General features: G+C 40.1%; 2 protein-coding genes across 2 annotated transcripts in view; both read left to right on the forward strand.

Moving 5' to 3' along the window:
• LOC118410992 overlaps positions 1-8,511 on the forward strand; it is an 8,677-nt gene extending 166 nt beyond the window's left edge. Inside the window, exons 2-13 of the mRNA XM_035812983.1 lie at positions 362-531; positions 890-1,091; positions 1,544-1,684; positions 2,088-2,178; positions 2,563-2,723; positions 3,178-3,279; positions 4,163-4,234; positions 4,682-4,829; positions 5,700-5,809; positions 6,111-6,287; positions 6,739-6,829; positions 7,853-8,511. Of these exons, the coding sequence (XP_035668876.1) occupies positions 362-531; positions 890-1,091; positions 1,544-1,684; positions 2,088-2,178; positions 2,563-2,723; positions 3,178-3,279; positions 4,163-4,234; positions 4,682-4,829; positions 5,700-5,809; positions 6,111-6,287; positions 6,739-6,829; positions 7,853-8,073 (1,686 nt within the window). The 3' untranslated portion in view covers positions 8,074-8,511. The remainder of the gene's footprint in view (positions 1-361; positions 532-889; positions 1,092-1,543; positions 1,685-2,087; positions 2,179-2,562; positions 2,724-3,177; positions 3,280-4,162; positions 4,235-4,681; positions 4,830-5,699; positions 5,810-6,110; positions 6,288-6,738; positions 6,830-7,852) is intronic.
• A 2,017-nt stretch (positions 8,512-10,528) lies between these two features.
• On the forward strand, positions 10,529-16,536 carry LOC118410993. Its single transcript, XM_035812984.1, has 10 exons — positions 10,529-10,630; positions 11,402-11,611; positions 11,765-11,879; positions 12,058-12,123; positions 12,472-12,592; positions 13,109-13,207; positions 13,794-13,995; positions 14,843-14,983; positions 15,770-15,860; positions 16,355-16,536. Exons 2-10 carry the CDS (start codon positions 11,411-11,413, stop codon positions 16,534-16,536), a joined length of 1,218 nt encoding a protein of 405 aa, XP_035668877.1. The 5' UTR covers positions 10,529-10,630; positions 11,402-11,410.
• Positions 16,537-16,777: the final 241 nt, after the last annotated feature.

Consider the following 16,777-nt stretch of genomic DNA (forward strand, 5'->3'; position numbering starts at 1 on the left):
TGGTCCGATTGCGTGCATTCTAAGTACGGCGCCATCTTGGTGTCCGTATTTGCATGTTGCCTTTTTAGTGACTTGTAGCTCATGCTTGTATCGAAATGATACTATTGAAAGAAATAAACAGTTTCTAATTGAAGAAATTTATCAACCGATCTTCTTCAGTCATCTTACCTGAGTGCTGTAGACACGTGATTTATATGTGTGACGTCAGCACAGGGTCAAAGTTTGTCGGAAGTTGGTATCGCCTGACTTAAAGAAGGAAAACAGTTAGTCTTTCGGATTATGTAATTTACCAACTCAACTTTCATGCTATTCACAATGATATTGTTTGTAACAATTTTTCATCACAAGAAACTTATGCTAGAAGCTTCTTTCCTTCGTGTGCAATACAGAAAATAATATTTTTCCCTCACTGAAGTTCTTGATTTTTTTCAGACTTCCCATCACGTACGTTGGAGAAGACGAAATCCGCGGGATTCCCGTACAACACTGGAGACAGTGTAACTTCATCAACAAGTGGTCTTCTACATTCACGTGAGTACACAGCGCTGAATTTGTTAACCCACAAAATTGTCAACGATGCTTTTCTATCGATTGTCACCTCTTTGTTGGAGTTCAGTGACCCAAAACGTTAACGGGGTAAGTTTTTAACTGCATGTATGTCCTAGTAACTTTATAGCTAATGATAACTTTCCTTTTTTCGTACGATTTATCAGACGTTTTAGATGTTGTTAATGTCCCGGAAAACAAAAACATACATTGTGTAATGTTTAAATTCTTAGCATTAGAACTAGGTAGACACTCACTAGGTAGACAATTGTGGCCAAATGCAAGAAACATATACACCTATTAGTTGCTGATGAAATTTTCCTTTTCATGGTTTTGACGACAGGGTGGATTACTACTGGAGTAAGCCAGTCGCATGGGTATCAGCCAGCGGTCCTGCAGCGCCCTCTGTCCCCGTGCGGGTGGTAGTGCAGGGCCAAGGTTGTAGCCCTACTGCAGCCACCTGTTCCCGCCGACGTGCCTTCAGAAGGCAGTACGAGTTCGTCTTCTTCAGACCTACACTGACCGTGGACGGGAAAATATTCCAGGTAAATTTCGACCATACAAACATTTTGAAATTGATGATTTTGTTTAAAGTAATTAAAACGTATTATATTTTCATGTATGATTATCAATGAAATCTTTTATAAATTATGATCATTATATGCAAATAACATATAGAAATTGATTTTGATCAAACCTGAATTTATTTTCAAGATGAACAGAATTAAAGTTGAGCCAAATCTCTTTTTCACAATGACTTAAACGCTTTTATGGCCGGACGGGGGAAGCTATAGGCTTCCAGTCACATTAAATGCTTACCCTAGACGCTTATCTCAATTTGTGATGTAGTCAGTGATATATTTTATCAATTCCTTCGAGCCGGCCGATGATTCGATGATTCTGTATTATTCCTGTTTGTCCAACTAAAAAACAAAGATATAATATTTCTAGGGGGGTGGGTGACAGTTTATTCACCTTTTGTTCCCTGCTGTTCTAGCCCCCAGAGAACGTGCTGTGCCTGAATGAGAAGCTGTCCCTGTCCCTCCCTCCCCTACCGGACCGGTACGCCGTCAGGACGGAGTACCTCACCAACATACCCAGCGCTGGGGGGTACCAGACCGTCATCGCCTACTATGATGTAAGTGAGACTAATGTTTATATAATATTTCCATAATTAAATGCAGATATTTAACGGTATGGCATACGAGGCTGAATCCGGGAGAGAAAAATGTGTCTCAGGTCCAGTTCACACAAGGAAAATTGGAGATCGTACGACAGTGACATATGCCAACATCGTCCGTCATCTTTCTGTTCACACGCACCGACCCAGGACTCACGCTCTGCCCATCCATGCGACAGAACATTTCCATGTGTGAATAGGCCTATAGAACACATAACGTAAATGCGGGTATCACAATGGTATTTAACAGAACGCCAAACAAATGTCATGTTAAGAAAAAAAACACACACATATTCTCATGCTTTTTTGTTTTCATTGTTAAATGAGGACTAAGCACAGCGAAAAACATTGTTTCTTGCAGACATGGTACGACTACGGCTACAAGCTGTCCAGAATGGACTTCCTCGTCAACTATGAGATTCCGGTTCGAACCATCCAGGACTTCAACACAGGTTCGCGAGTCATTCTTACTTTTTGGTAACGCCTAAGGGGGTAGGCCATATGATACGGTTCAGTTCAATGTCATTCTTTTATTTGTTTCTTTGTTATTTTCTTTATTATTTTGTGCTGGAAACAACAAGTAAAAGAGTTATAATATGTAACCCTTGCTGGGACCTAGTGCATGGCAATGTGACCAAGGCAGTCAACGTCTTCCCTAAATCTACAGCACCCTCCTGTCACGTGACCTCGTGAATCCTCGAGGATCACGTGATGATAAAAGTCGTCGAAGAATTGTGGGTGCCACTCGAAAATGTTTGAAGCTTACCTCGTTTGTTTCGAGACCTACAGTTTAAATTCTTTACTTTGAATCACAATATACATCTGTTGTTGTGCAGGTATTGAGTACCAGATTCTCCCCACCACCGGAAACTGCAGTGTGACACCTATCACCAACCAGACCTGGGACACCGTCTTCACAGACCCCAACCACGTGCGCATGCGCAACCCGTTCGAGTGGTTCATGACGGACAAGTACCCGCCCTTCTACCAGGGAAAGGTAAATGATGCACTTTTAAAGAAACGGAATCAAAAGGGATAGAAAATCTTCAAATTTGTCTGTATGCGTATGATTACCAACCGATAAAATCAGTTGATTTACTGATAATAAATGCATCTAATTCTAGTATATTTCAGGGCGTCTAGTTTAATTCTGCAAAACATCAATCATTTCAAGAAGAATTATCCAATAAATTGATTTTGATTAGATGTATCCATACTCATGTTCTCAGAATTCCGACTCAAGTCCAAGAATTCTGGGGCTCTGGCTTTGTGAAGACATTCAATGGCAACCCACATATAATACCTTTTCATGCATAATACTTCCAATTGCACTGATTGGTCTTTTTTTTTTAGATTAAAAGGATTTTCCGGAATTTTATTCATCGTGGTGTCGGAATTGACCTTGTGCCTGATACTTATTATTGATATTTCATATTAACACTTCATTACAGCAAATGACCCGAGGCATGCGCACCGACGTGTGGTTGGCAGCCCGCGCAGACTGGCCCCCGAGTAACCCCATGCAGAGCGAGTTCACCTACTACTACTCATCGGTTAGTTGTCAGACATTGCTCATTACGTATCAGACATTTAGCTCATGCTGAATTGTATTAAACTCACTTCCGTTTCATATGAAGCAAAGAATTAGAGTTCAATTCGTGAATACTTTTGTCGGGTTAGTAAGTCACTGAATTAAGGAACTCCGACTCTTATTGTGACAGTCGGTGACCTTCCTTGTGGTAGTTCTGGCCGCAGCTATAGGTGTCGCTGCTTACAGATGTGGTCCTAAATACACACCTTTCTCACGCGGCGGCCATGATAGATCTAAAACGAGTTCAACTTGCGCGGCAAGCAAAAGACTGTCCGTTATAATTAGCAGTTCAACCAATGATAGCCTGCCAATAAGGAAATTGACCAATAAGTTAATGGCTGCAAATCCGTCAAAAATTTGCATTATTATGTTTTCATTTTACATCTCTTAAGGGACTATGGGATCAGTCTACAGTACTCTAAATTGTTACATCTTTCGGTGCATAACACTACTTGTCATATCTATTATTGTATCTTAAATCATGAAAATTTGTGTGGTTTGGGGGAAAACTAAATGGGACCTGATTTTAGAAATAAGTTCTGTGTGTTTGTCTCATTGATCTCGTCTTCGATCTATCATGGCCGCCGCGTGAGAAAGGTGTATTACGTACAGCCATGGTTTGATTTGGTGTTTGCAGTGCGGTCGCAAATGTAAAGGAGTGTAATATATGTACGTCCAGTACAATGTGAACTAGTCAGAATTCGCCATGGGGAAAGTGACAGACGGTCAATGAAACGTCATTGGAAGCAGTGCAACAGTAGTTGTAAAACGAGTCTTGTTATCTAATTCTAGTTCCAGTAGAGTCTTCTTCTTGAAACTCACGTTACCATATCGCTTCCCTCCAGGCGGAATATCAACACTACATGGGTTCATTGGAGCAGAGACGAGTTCCCATCAAACTGCAGATTCGGGTCAATGTAAGTATGAGTGGTCTGCAAGTGGACGTTCACTTTAATATAAGAGAGACCTTTTCGCACATTCGTCACCATTCCTGAACTTTTGGGAGACATTAAACGATCACTGCGATTAAGATGGGTACATGCTAAAAGATGATATGGCGATATTGTAATGTTTAGCCTGGGTGCCACCCCCCGTTTTAACCACAGACTGGAAACACTCGATAAACATTACCGTGTAGCGGGGACACTGACAGGAAGTTAGGTCAAAGGTATCAGAAAGATTCCTGTTATCAATGATTATCAAAGGTTATCCCATTCCATGTCTTCCACCACCTATATCCAAGTTTATTTCTTGATGGGGCCTTAGATAATGTAACCATTAGACATACAGATGTACCATGATAACTTGCAAGGAATTCTTTTAAAAATCTGTATTTGTTGAAAGCTCTTTGTTTATTCCGCTAGCCCATCAACTCAGCGTCTGCAGACAAGGCAAACATCTTCACCTGGAACTACTTCAAGTTTGTGGAGGAACATCCCTACCTCTGGGTGTTCGACACCACACAGTGTTTCCCCGAGTCCAACAAAGTCAACATCATGTTCACTGTACCAGGTAATAACTACCAAATATAAACCAGTGTAAGGGAGTAGTTTGTGTAACTTTTGGGTTACTTTCCTTCTTTTAGCAACTGAAACGAATAGACCAATTTTGAATTCTGGTGGCCATTTTGAAAGTTGTTCTCGCGAGAGTTGACGTGATCTTGCACTAAAACGAGACATGGTGTGATCATTAGGTTTTATCTGCTAGCCTTTGTAATGACGTCTGGAAAGTTGCCGTATCAACTCATTATTTATGGCGTCGTTTTATCTATTAATAATTCTTAAAACAGATGTTGATTGGTCTCATAGGAAAGTTGTGTGACCTTCCTTTACCCCCCGTTTTCTGACAGCGGTGTTCTAATGGGAATGTCTGTCAGAACATTGGGCGCATGCAATTGTCAATAACGTCCCAGTCAAGCCTTTTATTGGAGAGTAATTCGTTATGAATGATTTAGAAAAGTTGCGGTCAAGTCTAGACAAACTTGGGGATTCGTTTGTGCGGCAAGACGTAAAATTGAAGAAATGCCCATAACAGTTTTCTAACAACTCATTTATACACAATATGTTTTATTCAAGATCAACGTTAACATTTCGGTGACCGTCTGTAACCTTCCTCGGAGCTTGTTCACTGCACTACAGTATAGAGGTCGCTGCTGACAGAAGCACTCCCAAACGTATTATAGTGCTTACGTAAACAGAAATGAATTTGGGATCTGTTAGCAACGACAGTAAGCAGTGCCTAATAGAACCAATTATAAATTCTGGTAGGTGACATACCTTCACTGAAACGTCGGTCTTGCATAAACACCTAGTTGCATATGTGTACTGAGAGTTATCCGTGGTCAACTCAAAGTTTTACCCTCGTCTCTTCTTTTCTCCCTAGCCGACTACAAGGCGGCGTTCCAGCTGAGTGAGACTCTGGCCCGTGACGTGTTTCTGTACGAGCTGGCTCGGGTCATGACGGTCTCTCCTCTCCGCATACAGAACCTAGGGGTAAATCATTTTTATATACTAACGTTTTCATCTTTCGATCTATTTTTTCTATGATCTCGGAAGAAAAGAAGACAATATGACGTGGCCATCCTCAACAATTTCCCGTGACGTCAGAAACGCAAAACAATACAAACACGAACAGGCTAGGCACAAAGTCAGATGAGGCTTGCCTAAAAACGTTAAGTGGCAAGATACCTTAAAGGGGATTATTCCAAAGGCAATACTGGCATCTGTAAAAAATGTCCTGAATCTGCCATCATGTCTGTTTGCAATGTAACCTTTCATATCGTTCCGTCTGCAGTTTACTTACACCAGTACAAGTGACGTCACTGTCAAGTTCACGTTGCTGGGCGTTCCCCCCGTCACTGGTAACGTCGCCGTCGTCAAGCCGCAGACGTCATTGGACGTGGCCAGGACTCTGCTGAAGAACGCCATCGACACCAACAGCTTCCGGGTCACCATCCAACTGCAGAATGTGGTACGTCATCCTTTCTGACCAATGATTGCACTCCAAAACGAAATGCTAGCCTCTAATTGGCTGCTGATGATGATACTCTTTTACGACCAAATTTTCACTGCCTAAACCTGATCTTTTAGCACCTTGATTGGTTAGAAGCCATTCCTCTGTAGCCAATATCGTCTTATTGGAACTTCGGTCTGGCTGATTTGCTCCTCATGTGATTATTTTGTATCAGCGGAGAATTGAAGTATCCTGGTTGGTCAGAAATGAATTATTCACGTAGGCCTAATCTACAACTAAATCTAACATTTAATATGAACTGCATTGGCCATGATTTGGCCATGATTTGTTCGATATCGGCTATTCCTTTTGCATTACCTTGCAAAGATGTCTTAAGATTAACTACTAAATACTATATTGACTAGTATATATGTTGCGGAAATTGAATGTCGTCACTTCCGTTTCCCAGCTGACCGTGGTTGTGCCTGCCTCCCCCGGCACCATCGTGGAAAACGCCATCTTTGATAACCAATCATCCACCCTGATAGGATTCTCCGGCGGTAAGGATCATGGTTCTTTAATTCATAAATATTGCAGAAGATAATTAGAATATATAGCCTAAACTGCTATGCCAAAACATATTATGACAGCCTTGAAATATAACCTTACACCGTTACATATTGTCTTTTGATGGTCCCTGAATGTATGTAGACGGTATGTGGTTTGTTGGTAGGTGTTGTTAATACAAAACGTGTTGGTGAACATTTGGCCTCCTGGTGGTTGATCTTGTACTGCAACAGAACATCTTGTTTTGTTCTGATTGTGGTCACGACGTTTTGGTAGCACATAGCTTTTGAAGTGACGGAGACGTCGTTGGGGTTTGGGCTACCTAACAGCTTGTTCTCAAACTGCAGGGGGCATTTATGTAAGAAAAATCAAGAACCTGGTATGGAGATATTGTAATTGTATGACTGTACAATGATAGGAAAATGATTTTGTTTTTCGTAGGTGCCATGGCTTGTTTGGCTATCGGGCTGCTAATGGATGTTTTACGGATGCTTTACTAGTACATAGTGACCATCTAAAATGTTTGTGTACTTTCTATAGAAGCCATGGCTGGTTTGGCTGTCGGGTAGCTGGTCCTGACCATCTAAAATGTTTGTGTGTTTTCCGTAGGTGCCATGGCTGGTTTGGCTATCGGCCTGCTGATCATGACCATCTAAAATGTTTGTAGGTTTCCGTAGGTGCCATGGCCGGTTTGGCTATAGGCTTGCTTATCCTGACCATCTAAATGTTTGTAGGTTTCCTTAGGAGCCATGGCTGGTTTGGCTATCGGCCTGCTGATTGTGACCATCTGAAATGTTTGTTTGTTCCGTAGGAGCCATGGCTAGTTTGATAATGACTACTACCTTGGGTTTGAGTCTGAAAATGTTTGTATGTTTTCGAAGGATCCATGACTGGTTTGGCTATCGGCTTACTTATCATGACCATCTAAAATGTTTGTGTTTCCGTAGGAGCCATGGCTGGTTTGTTTATGACTACTGTCTTGGGTTCGGGTCTACAATGTTTGTATGTTTCCGTAGGTGCCATGGCCGGATTGGCTATCGGCCTGCTGATCGTGACCATCGCCCTGGGGCTGGGCCTGATGTTCCTGCTGCAGCGCGGGTTCGATGGGGGGTCTAAGGCTCCTGCCGTGGCGCGCAGCGGGGGAGGCAACTCCGCACCTACCGAGGAGAAGGTCCCGGGAGGCCTGCCCACACAGATGGAAACCATCGAGGTCCCCACGGATAGTACTAGTGCATAGTACTAGTGTATATTTGCAGTAGATGATAATGATTTGCGGTAGGACAACAACAAAATATTCAGAAACGTAAACTGACAGATAGTAGACTGTTGGTAAAAAAGCGACACATTGAAACATTTGTAAAATGATCATGATCTTTAATGATCTGTTGATAAGAAGAATATTCAAGACGATTTAAGTAGTGCTTATTTTATGAATCCGTAATTGTACTACTTTTTATAACATTAGGGGATATGATCAAGTCAGGGCTACAATACAAAAAATATACACTTTCTTGTTATATAGGAAATGTAAGTTTTTACTCTTAGCAGGTTGATTTTTAATATGATCACTCTTTTCAAATTTAGTGCTAACCAAACCATGTATATCTTGCATTGTAAAAAGATATGGACTTGCTTAATATCTGAACACGATTAAAAGCAAAGTTTACCTTGTAAACATGTGCTGAAGAACATTTTTTCTTCAGTGTCAACCTCAAAAGGTATTTTATTTCGAAAGTTCTGGTTATTGTAATGATTTATTTTTCTTTGTACTAGATGTGTCTATAATCTACTTAAAGCCCCGGTCACAAAGCGCGTACGATTCGTTGCGATGGACTATTCCGCATATCGTACGATGAGCGCAGTACATCGCAAGAAAATCGTAAGCATCGCAAGCCATCGCAACGCATCGGATGGTGTTCAAAATTTTTCCAGCGTCGCAAGATTTTTCACTTGTGTCTCTTCTGTATAGCCGTCTGACCGCTTTTGTGCTTCTTTAACCAACAAAATGTGGACAAAGCTGTTAAATACCTTCCTATAATATCTTTAACTGTAAAAATAAATTAAAAAAGACCATGACAACAAGAGTATTACAAGCAAAATTTCAAATCAAGCGTGAGTACTGGTATGGTTATCTCGGCCTGCTTGCCGGCTCTACGTGTCAGGCTCTTTCGAAGATCGTCATGATCATGATATGCTATCAACAAAAAGATGCCATCATTCAAAAATCAAATGATAAGCATTATATCATATATATTTCCGACTCATAGAGCCTGTCTTTATGTTCGAGTTGTCCCCATGGTTATTACGATTATGGTAAACTGACGCAAGACCGACGAGAGCTGAGATTTGATCTAATTATAAACGCACGTGCATGAAGCGATCAAACAATTGTCTGCGTGGCTCGCTGTTCTCTGGTTGCGACTGTGGCAGTTGCGACTGATATATTTCCCCTTTTCGTCAATATCGACAATATCAGGGAAAACTGAAACCATCACAACATGCTAAAAAATCATAAATCTATAACCTCATCAGTAGACAAAAATTGCCGTGATGAACTCTGCTATGGGGGCAAATAAAATCTTACGACGATAGCGAAATTTTGAACATGTTCAAAATCCATTTCAGCTCTATTTTTCGCCATACGACGCTCCCCGATTTACTATGATCCACTGCGATTGACGCAGGCACGCTCTTATGACCTCATCGTACGATGCACTACGCGCTTTGTGACCACGGCTTTATATACTTAAACCATTGCTTCCGATTTTCTTCCGACTTACGTCGCACTGCGCTTATCCTGCGCATCGGAAGGAATCGCAAGGAATCGTACGCGCTTTGTGACCGGGGCTTAAGTTGTCCGAAGTTAGGTAATCCTCAAACAATCTGTAGCCATTACAAAATGTGTCGATATATTAAGTAATAATGATTATTTGAATGTTTTCATTGGTAACTCTTTAGAATCGTCTCAATGTATATCAGCGTTACTCTTTGTTATACTTTTCTTTAAAAATGTAATGCAGATTTCATGTAAACTAGATAAGCTGGCCGTACATGTAGTTTCTAAAAATAGGGTTCTATACAATTTAACACGTGTTACGTGTACAATATAATTTCAAAGTTGAATAAATGTTGAAAAACAGATATTATGTTTTTTTTCTAGTTTGTCTATAGAAATTGTTGATTGTTAAAGTTCTTTTCCTCCCAAACATATTTGAATCAACCCTTATCTCTAAAACAACGCCCAACTAAGAAAAAACACAAAGGTATGCCTTCAACAATTCTTAAATTATTTTTCATGTCTTACCCTTTCTATGTCTTGAAACGTTGATTTTTCACGAAGACAAGGTATACTCTAAAAAACTCAGCTCACTCTCACCACAGAATAAAAACAAACATGACGATTACGTGAGGTCTTTAATTAGGTCACAAATTGATTACATTTATGTGTCTGATACACTCCTTACGTTTGGCACCGCATTGCAAACACCGCTTTTACGTTACTATCTACGAATAGGACCGCAAATGTGAGAAGCGACACCTATGCTGCGGTACAATGTGCACCAGTCAGAATTGCTCTGAAGAAGGTGACAGTCGTGAATAAAAACAGTTGGTGGTGTCCAAAAAATCGTTATCTCGCTGACTTTTCAGGTAGGCCAAAGGCCACAACCGTTGAAGATTTGTAGAGGGACGGACTTTGATCTTTGGTCACCGTTCTACAACCCATGGTCGCCATATTGGTATGGTAACTTCTCCTGCCAACTGCGCAACACTACACCAAGGGAAGTGCAATAACGGTGAGTATTGTTGTCTCATTTAAAGTACATGTTTATAGGTAGCAATCTGAGTTAATTATGTGTATTCTATGCGAAGTGCATATGTATATGCGTTTGCAACTAATGTGAGATAAGCTGCCTGGGTATGCCATGTATTGCATAGTTTGCAATCTCAGAATTAACTAAATAAAAATTTAAAATAACGATGAGTTTGCTCTCCAATTACACCCTCTTATTATATAAAAAATCATACATTTCAGTCAACGTTTCTTTCTCTTTTGGTCACCAAATCCCCTGAATGGTTAAGGTCCCGTTCCCGGTTGGGATGATTGTGGAAAGGAAGAACAAAAGCTGTTTAATCAAGGAATATTATGCAAATTATGATCATGACATTTTTCACATTATGTGTGTTTTATTCTCTGTCATTTTAAACTTTCTTATTCAAAAGCTAGTGGCCCAGCCAGGTCCAGATTTTGAAATATGTGACCATAGCATACGTGTATAGCATGGTTTATCTACATTTTGTGTTTGTAGGGTGTAAACAACAGGAAATGATTAGATACACATATTTTGAGTATCTTCCCACATTCTGCAGTGTAACTTCTAGTTATGATATTTCAAGTTTTTTTAAACATGTGTATTCATATTTTTCTAATTGCAGGTAGGTATTGGACTCTTAAAATAACTGAGTACCTGTTTCTGGAACAGGTGGCTGCAACTGCATTAATGTATTATATATGTTATGATAATTTCATAGAATTGATTTAAAGATTCGCTACTCTCTAGTCACAGGGAACCAAAATGAGAAGATTGTTGCTCTACCTCGCGGCTGTCGTGCAGTGCGCCTGCGTATTTGGCCAGTTACAGGGATGGCCGGACGCTACCGTCTGTTCTCCCGGCCCCAACACTACCGTGCCCCTCCCCACCATACCCAGCTCCTTCCAAACCATCATTGAGATCACCATTGATGCTGTAGATGGACAACCCAAGAAGACAATAGAGGTAACTTTCTTTTCTTTGTTTGTTTGTTTCTTAACACTGTCTGAGCAAGAGACGCCATCTTCCTTCATTGACCTTTTACACCTGACCTTTGGAGAGTCACGACTACCGTGTTTGACCTGTATTTGACGGTGACCTTTCACCTTTGACCTTTAGATGTGGGAGTTCTTCGACTCTACATACAACCGTGGCGTAATCGGCATCATGGCGGGCGGTAACTATGGTTACCAGATCTACAACTACCAGACGAACGAGATCTACGATATCCAGGGTACGAGATCTGACCTTTGGCAATACCATAGTGAAATCTTGTTGTTTTTGTGTTTTTTGAAATTCCTGTTGTAATAGTTTTGCTATGTATATTGATTGACTGTTTGTTAATAGTTTTCACTTCTTACCTTGTGATTTTGTCATAAAGACGTAATTTTTTTTTATTTTTTCTTGCCCAGGTTTGGCTTGTGTGCAACAACAGACTGTGAATGGTCAGACGGTCACCATGCCTGGACCGTGCATGAGTAAGTCTGTTCTTCTTCTACTTCTTCATCGTCATTTCCTCTATCTTTAGGACAGCATAAGTAACACCACATAAAATGGACTCTTTCTTTCTCTTTTCTTTCATTCCTTCTTTTTTCCCTTAATTCTTTCTTTTTTGTCTCTCTTTCTTTTTTTTAATTTTCCTAAAATAGTTACCTTAAACAAAGGGGTTCTCAATGAATGCGGGATCTAAAATAGAGCCTTTAAAAGAACATATATTGAGTCAGTACGATTATGAAAACTTGAGATATTCTGGCTATATAACCTTATTAAATTGTTTAATTGTTTGTTAGTTAGTTTGTTTGTTTATTTGTTTGTTTGTTCCCCAGACATGGTGTGTATCACGGAGACCATGAGTGACGACAACACCTTTCTGGTTGGACACAAACTGGAGAACGGCACGCTCCACATGTTCTCTACTGCGCAGGCGCTCTGGTTCGACGCCAGTCGGTAAGGATCTGTGACGTCATCAGCACGTTTTGTCGCCACCTTGCTGTCAATATCTGCATTGCAGCGATTAATTTTGAAGATCATACAGGATGAATTTTTGCAATTAGTACATGTAATTTATGAATATACAAGAAAGCATGTTAACACCGTTTTCTCTCCCTAATATTTTGATCAATTTTTCGACACCTATCGGTTTTGTTTACTTACAAAAAAAGCTTAGATACATTTCGTAGAAAGAAATGACTCGACCTGCCTCTCGTCACTTGTTACGCTCCAGTAAATGTTGCAATTCTAATAGTCGCCAAAAAGCAGTTACTCAAGCACCTGTGGGTGATTTTGGAAACGTGATTGACCTTGTATCTAGTTGCTTCAGTAATACACCTGGATGATAAACCTTCATCGACGAATTCTAATAGACTCACAAGTCCTTAAACGTAAGGAGGTTTTTACTTTTTGTGGCGTAAAAAGATACATCGATACATCTTCCAGATATAATGATTCATACCTATTTTTCAGACTGCCCATCACGTACGTTGGAGAAGACGAAATCCGCGGGATTCCCGTACAACACTGGCGCCAGTGTAACTTCATCAACAAGTGGTCATCTACATTCACGTGAGTACATCGCCGTTTGCTTGGTTTTTGTTTTCTTTTTGCAATATGATAATCATCTTTTTTGTGTATTCATGCCCAGAGACATAAATACACATATGACAACAAGTGGTCTTGGCTAGGTTAGACAAAAAAAATGAGAAAGCATGGAGCACCCGTATATTCAATTTTAATGCTTAATTCAACTAACAACTATATTTTGTTGTTGACCTGCATGAATTCACATCTGATAGTTTTTTTTCTCGTTTTAAAACACATAGAAATCTAACTACATGTGCTTTGTCCATTTTCGTTTGTTTATGACATTTTGAAAGGTATTTGAAATTTTTCTGTTTTGACAATATCAATACACCTTGTACTCTCATACTTTAAGTTTCAGAGAGTGTTTACGTTTCTTGTTTCTTTTTTTTCATTTTTCATTTTCTGACGGATATTGCATATATAGAAGTTCTTACTGTCAGAAAACAAGTATTAACGGTAGATGTGCTGGTAGGGAAAGGATTCAAACAATTTTAGGAAGCATGTGAAAAAAACAACATATTCCTTACATTTTATGAGCTAATTTTTCTTCGGTTGATATAAACGACAGGGTAGATTACTACTGGAGTAAGCCAGTCGCATGGGTATCAGCCAGCGGTCCTGCAGCGCCCTCTGTCCCCGTCCGTGTGGTAGTGCAGGGCCAAGGATGTAGCCCCACTGCAGCCACCTGTTCCCGGCGACGTCCCTTCAAAAGACAGTACGAGTTCGTCTTCTTTAGACCCAAGGTGCTCGTGGATGGAAAGATGTTTCAGGTAATGAACTAAAGTAATACATCCATTTTCTACGAAATTTGATATTTTTGTTCTACTCCATGTGAAAGTTTATTTTCATTTATATAGCCAGGTTAAAACAAGGAGGCTGATGACGTTAACACACGGTATCTCTCCGCCTCCTACAACACCAAGTTTTCTGGGATGCGTCCCGCTGAAATACATCCTTGATAATCCAAAACACCTAAGTCTGCTTTCGACGTATTCTGTATATACAGGGTATACTTCGGAGCAAACATTGCACGTCCTGGATGTAGCATAAAACTTTCTATATTTATTCATTACTGTGGTCACGTAGTGACGTAATAATCGGAGGTTTCTGGAAAGACATTGAGTCGACTGAAAATCATTTTACATTCTTCTTTCATTCTGGATTTCTGCAGTCATCTGGTTTTAGTCTGCAGTGATCTGAACAAAATAATAATGAAGTCAAAATACTAGACACTGAACAGGGCTACTTTGTAAGAGTCCAAATACATCAGGGCACTCCACCCAACCCTAAACAAAGACGGGACCATTATAAACTTATTGGCACGTTTGACCAATTACTGACCTCACGTACTTTGCGAGTTTACGTTCTGAAGTGATTGGTCGCTATTGGTCCTGAAGAAGGTGACAGTGGCTGTAGACAATTTGATCCGCTATAGTGTTGGGAAAATGCCAGGCTTAGCATTGTACTGAATTGAATTAACATTCTTCGATCCTGTTCCAGCCCCCAGAAAATGTGCTGTGCCTGAATGAGAGTATTTGATTTTTGCCTGCTGTTCCAGGCCCCAAAGAACGTGCTGTGTCTGAATGAGATTATTTACTTTCTTCTCTGCTGTTCTAGCCCCCAGAGAACGTGCTGTGCCTGAATGAGAAGCTGTCCCTGTCCCTCCCTCCCCTACCGGACCGGTACGCCGTCAGGACAGAATATCTCACCAACATACCCAGCGCTGAGGGATACGAGACAGTTATCGCGTACTATGATGTAAGTTTAGATTTCCAACTTTTTATTATAAAGTATAGATTAAAATAAAAATTTTACAAAATAATTAAGAATACAAAAATCATTACCTCTCAAAATTGATCCAAGACAAACATATTTTCGTTGAAGAGGATAATCAGTCACGTATGAATACAGACGATATACGCAACTCTCGGGCCAAGTCTCGTGCTCTCGCGAGAGTAGTCCGTGAACAAGATGCCCTGTAAGACATTGCAAGTTTAAAAGTATGTACCTATTCCTTTAAAAACTGCCACTGTTGGATGAATATTGTTGTAATTAAAACTATTTTCTTTAGTACATTACACGTGGCCGGGTATGTAAACCCTGGCAAAATGGTCCCTATGGCAACCGGCCCAGCAGTTTTCGGGAGTGACTTGTCACCCATGATTATGTGTAACGTTAACTACATAAACTAACACCCATCCTAGATGTCTACAGGCTATGTAAAACAAAGACAGGGACTGATACTTGTAAAAAGAGTCGACTTTTATTACCCAGTTTTCAAAAGAACATTATAAAACATGTATATGCAGGGCAGTTATAACAAAGTTACATAATCAAGGCAAAGCTATCTGCAACTTGTGCTCAACTTTAAATTTTCAAATCAGCAACGTCAATGCAAGGTCAATGTGATATTCAATTCAGTGTTGTATTCTAGGGTTGATTTAGCTTTTTACCATGTCAAAATGTATTGCTTTCATACAATGGGACTTTATTTTAAAATGATACGAGAACTGATCAATAGTTTTCATTCATTTATTTTTCCAGACGTGGTACGACTACGGCTACAAACTGTCCAGGATGGATTTCCTCGTCAACTTTGAGATTCCGGTTCAAACTATTCAGGACTTCAACACAGGTCTGGTGATTGCTCTTTTTGGCAACGCCTTAGACACGGAGTCGTTAGCATCGTTTACAAATCTTTTATCGGAATACAAATGATAATTAAGAATGTGAGAAGATGATACAATAATCAATTTTATTAGATGGAATACTTATTTTACAAGGTTTATTCACTATTATAACATTAAACGCTATGGTGACCGCCTGTTACCTTCCAGTCGACAATACTTCATATTAACTGGTTCTATCACAAACTGCTGCTAAATGTCTATGCTAAAAGCCTTTTAAATATCTTTTAAATAGCACTTATTATACTTGTATACATATCTCAATGCGTTTGTGACATCTATTTACGATTGGAATCGCATTGCTAGCAGCGACACCTAGCTACTGTGTTCAATATTACCATTTCATATAATGTCCTGAGAAAAACTGATCACCAAAACGTAATTCTATGTCTCGATTCACAAGATGTTTACGCTACGTCGTGCGTTTTTTTTTACTGTCCAGGTATTGAGTACCAGATTCTCCCCACCACCGGAAACTGCAGTGTGACACCCATCACCAACCAGACCTGGGACACCGTCTTCACAGACCCCAACCACGTGCGCATGCGCAACCCGTTCGAGTGGTTCATGACGGACAAGTACCCACCCTTCTATCAGGGAAAGGTAGAGTCAAATGTTCTTTGAAAATGCAATATCAAACTAGAAATGCAGCAATATTTTAGACCTATAGCTTTGCGTGCGAGTAAAACATAAATATGTTAACAGGTTTTTGGACCCAGTTAAGTTATTAACATAACTACCAGAGAGCCTTGTCCGCGAGAAAAAAAATATATGATAGGTTTTGCTATAGTAGACTTGTAAAAAAATGGCTCGTATTACCACGAATAGGTGTTCCGTGTTCCGGACCGTGTGATAACTTCCTTAT

Source organism: Branchiostoma floridae, chromosome 3 (genome assembly GCF_000003815.2).
Source record: "Branchiostoma floridae strain S238N-H82 chromosome 3, Bfl_VNyyK, whole genome shotgun sequence".
In the NCBI taxonomy this organism is placed as follows: domain Eukaryota; kingdom Metazoa; phylum Chordata; class Leptocardii; order Amphioxiformes; family Branchiostomatidae; genus Branchiostoma; species Branchiostoma floridae.

Excerpts from the sequence above, each read along its gene's own strand:
- LOC118410993 (XM_035812984.1), top strand. The coding sequence starts at position 11,411 with ATGAGAAGATTGTTGCTCTACCTCGCGGCTGTCGTGCAGTGCGCCTGC. Across the intron at positions 11,612-11,764 it reads AACCCAAGAAGACAATAGAG|ATGTGGGAGTTCTTCGACTC; the intron begins GTAACTTTCTTT and ends TTTGACCTTTAG. Across the intron at positions 11,880-12,057 it reads CGAGATCTACGATATCCAGG|GTTTGGCTTGTGTGCAACAA; the intron begins GTACGAGATCTG and ends TTTCTTGCCCAG.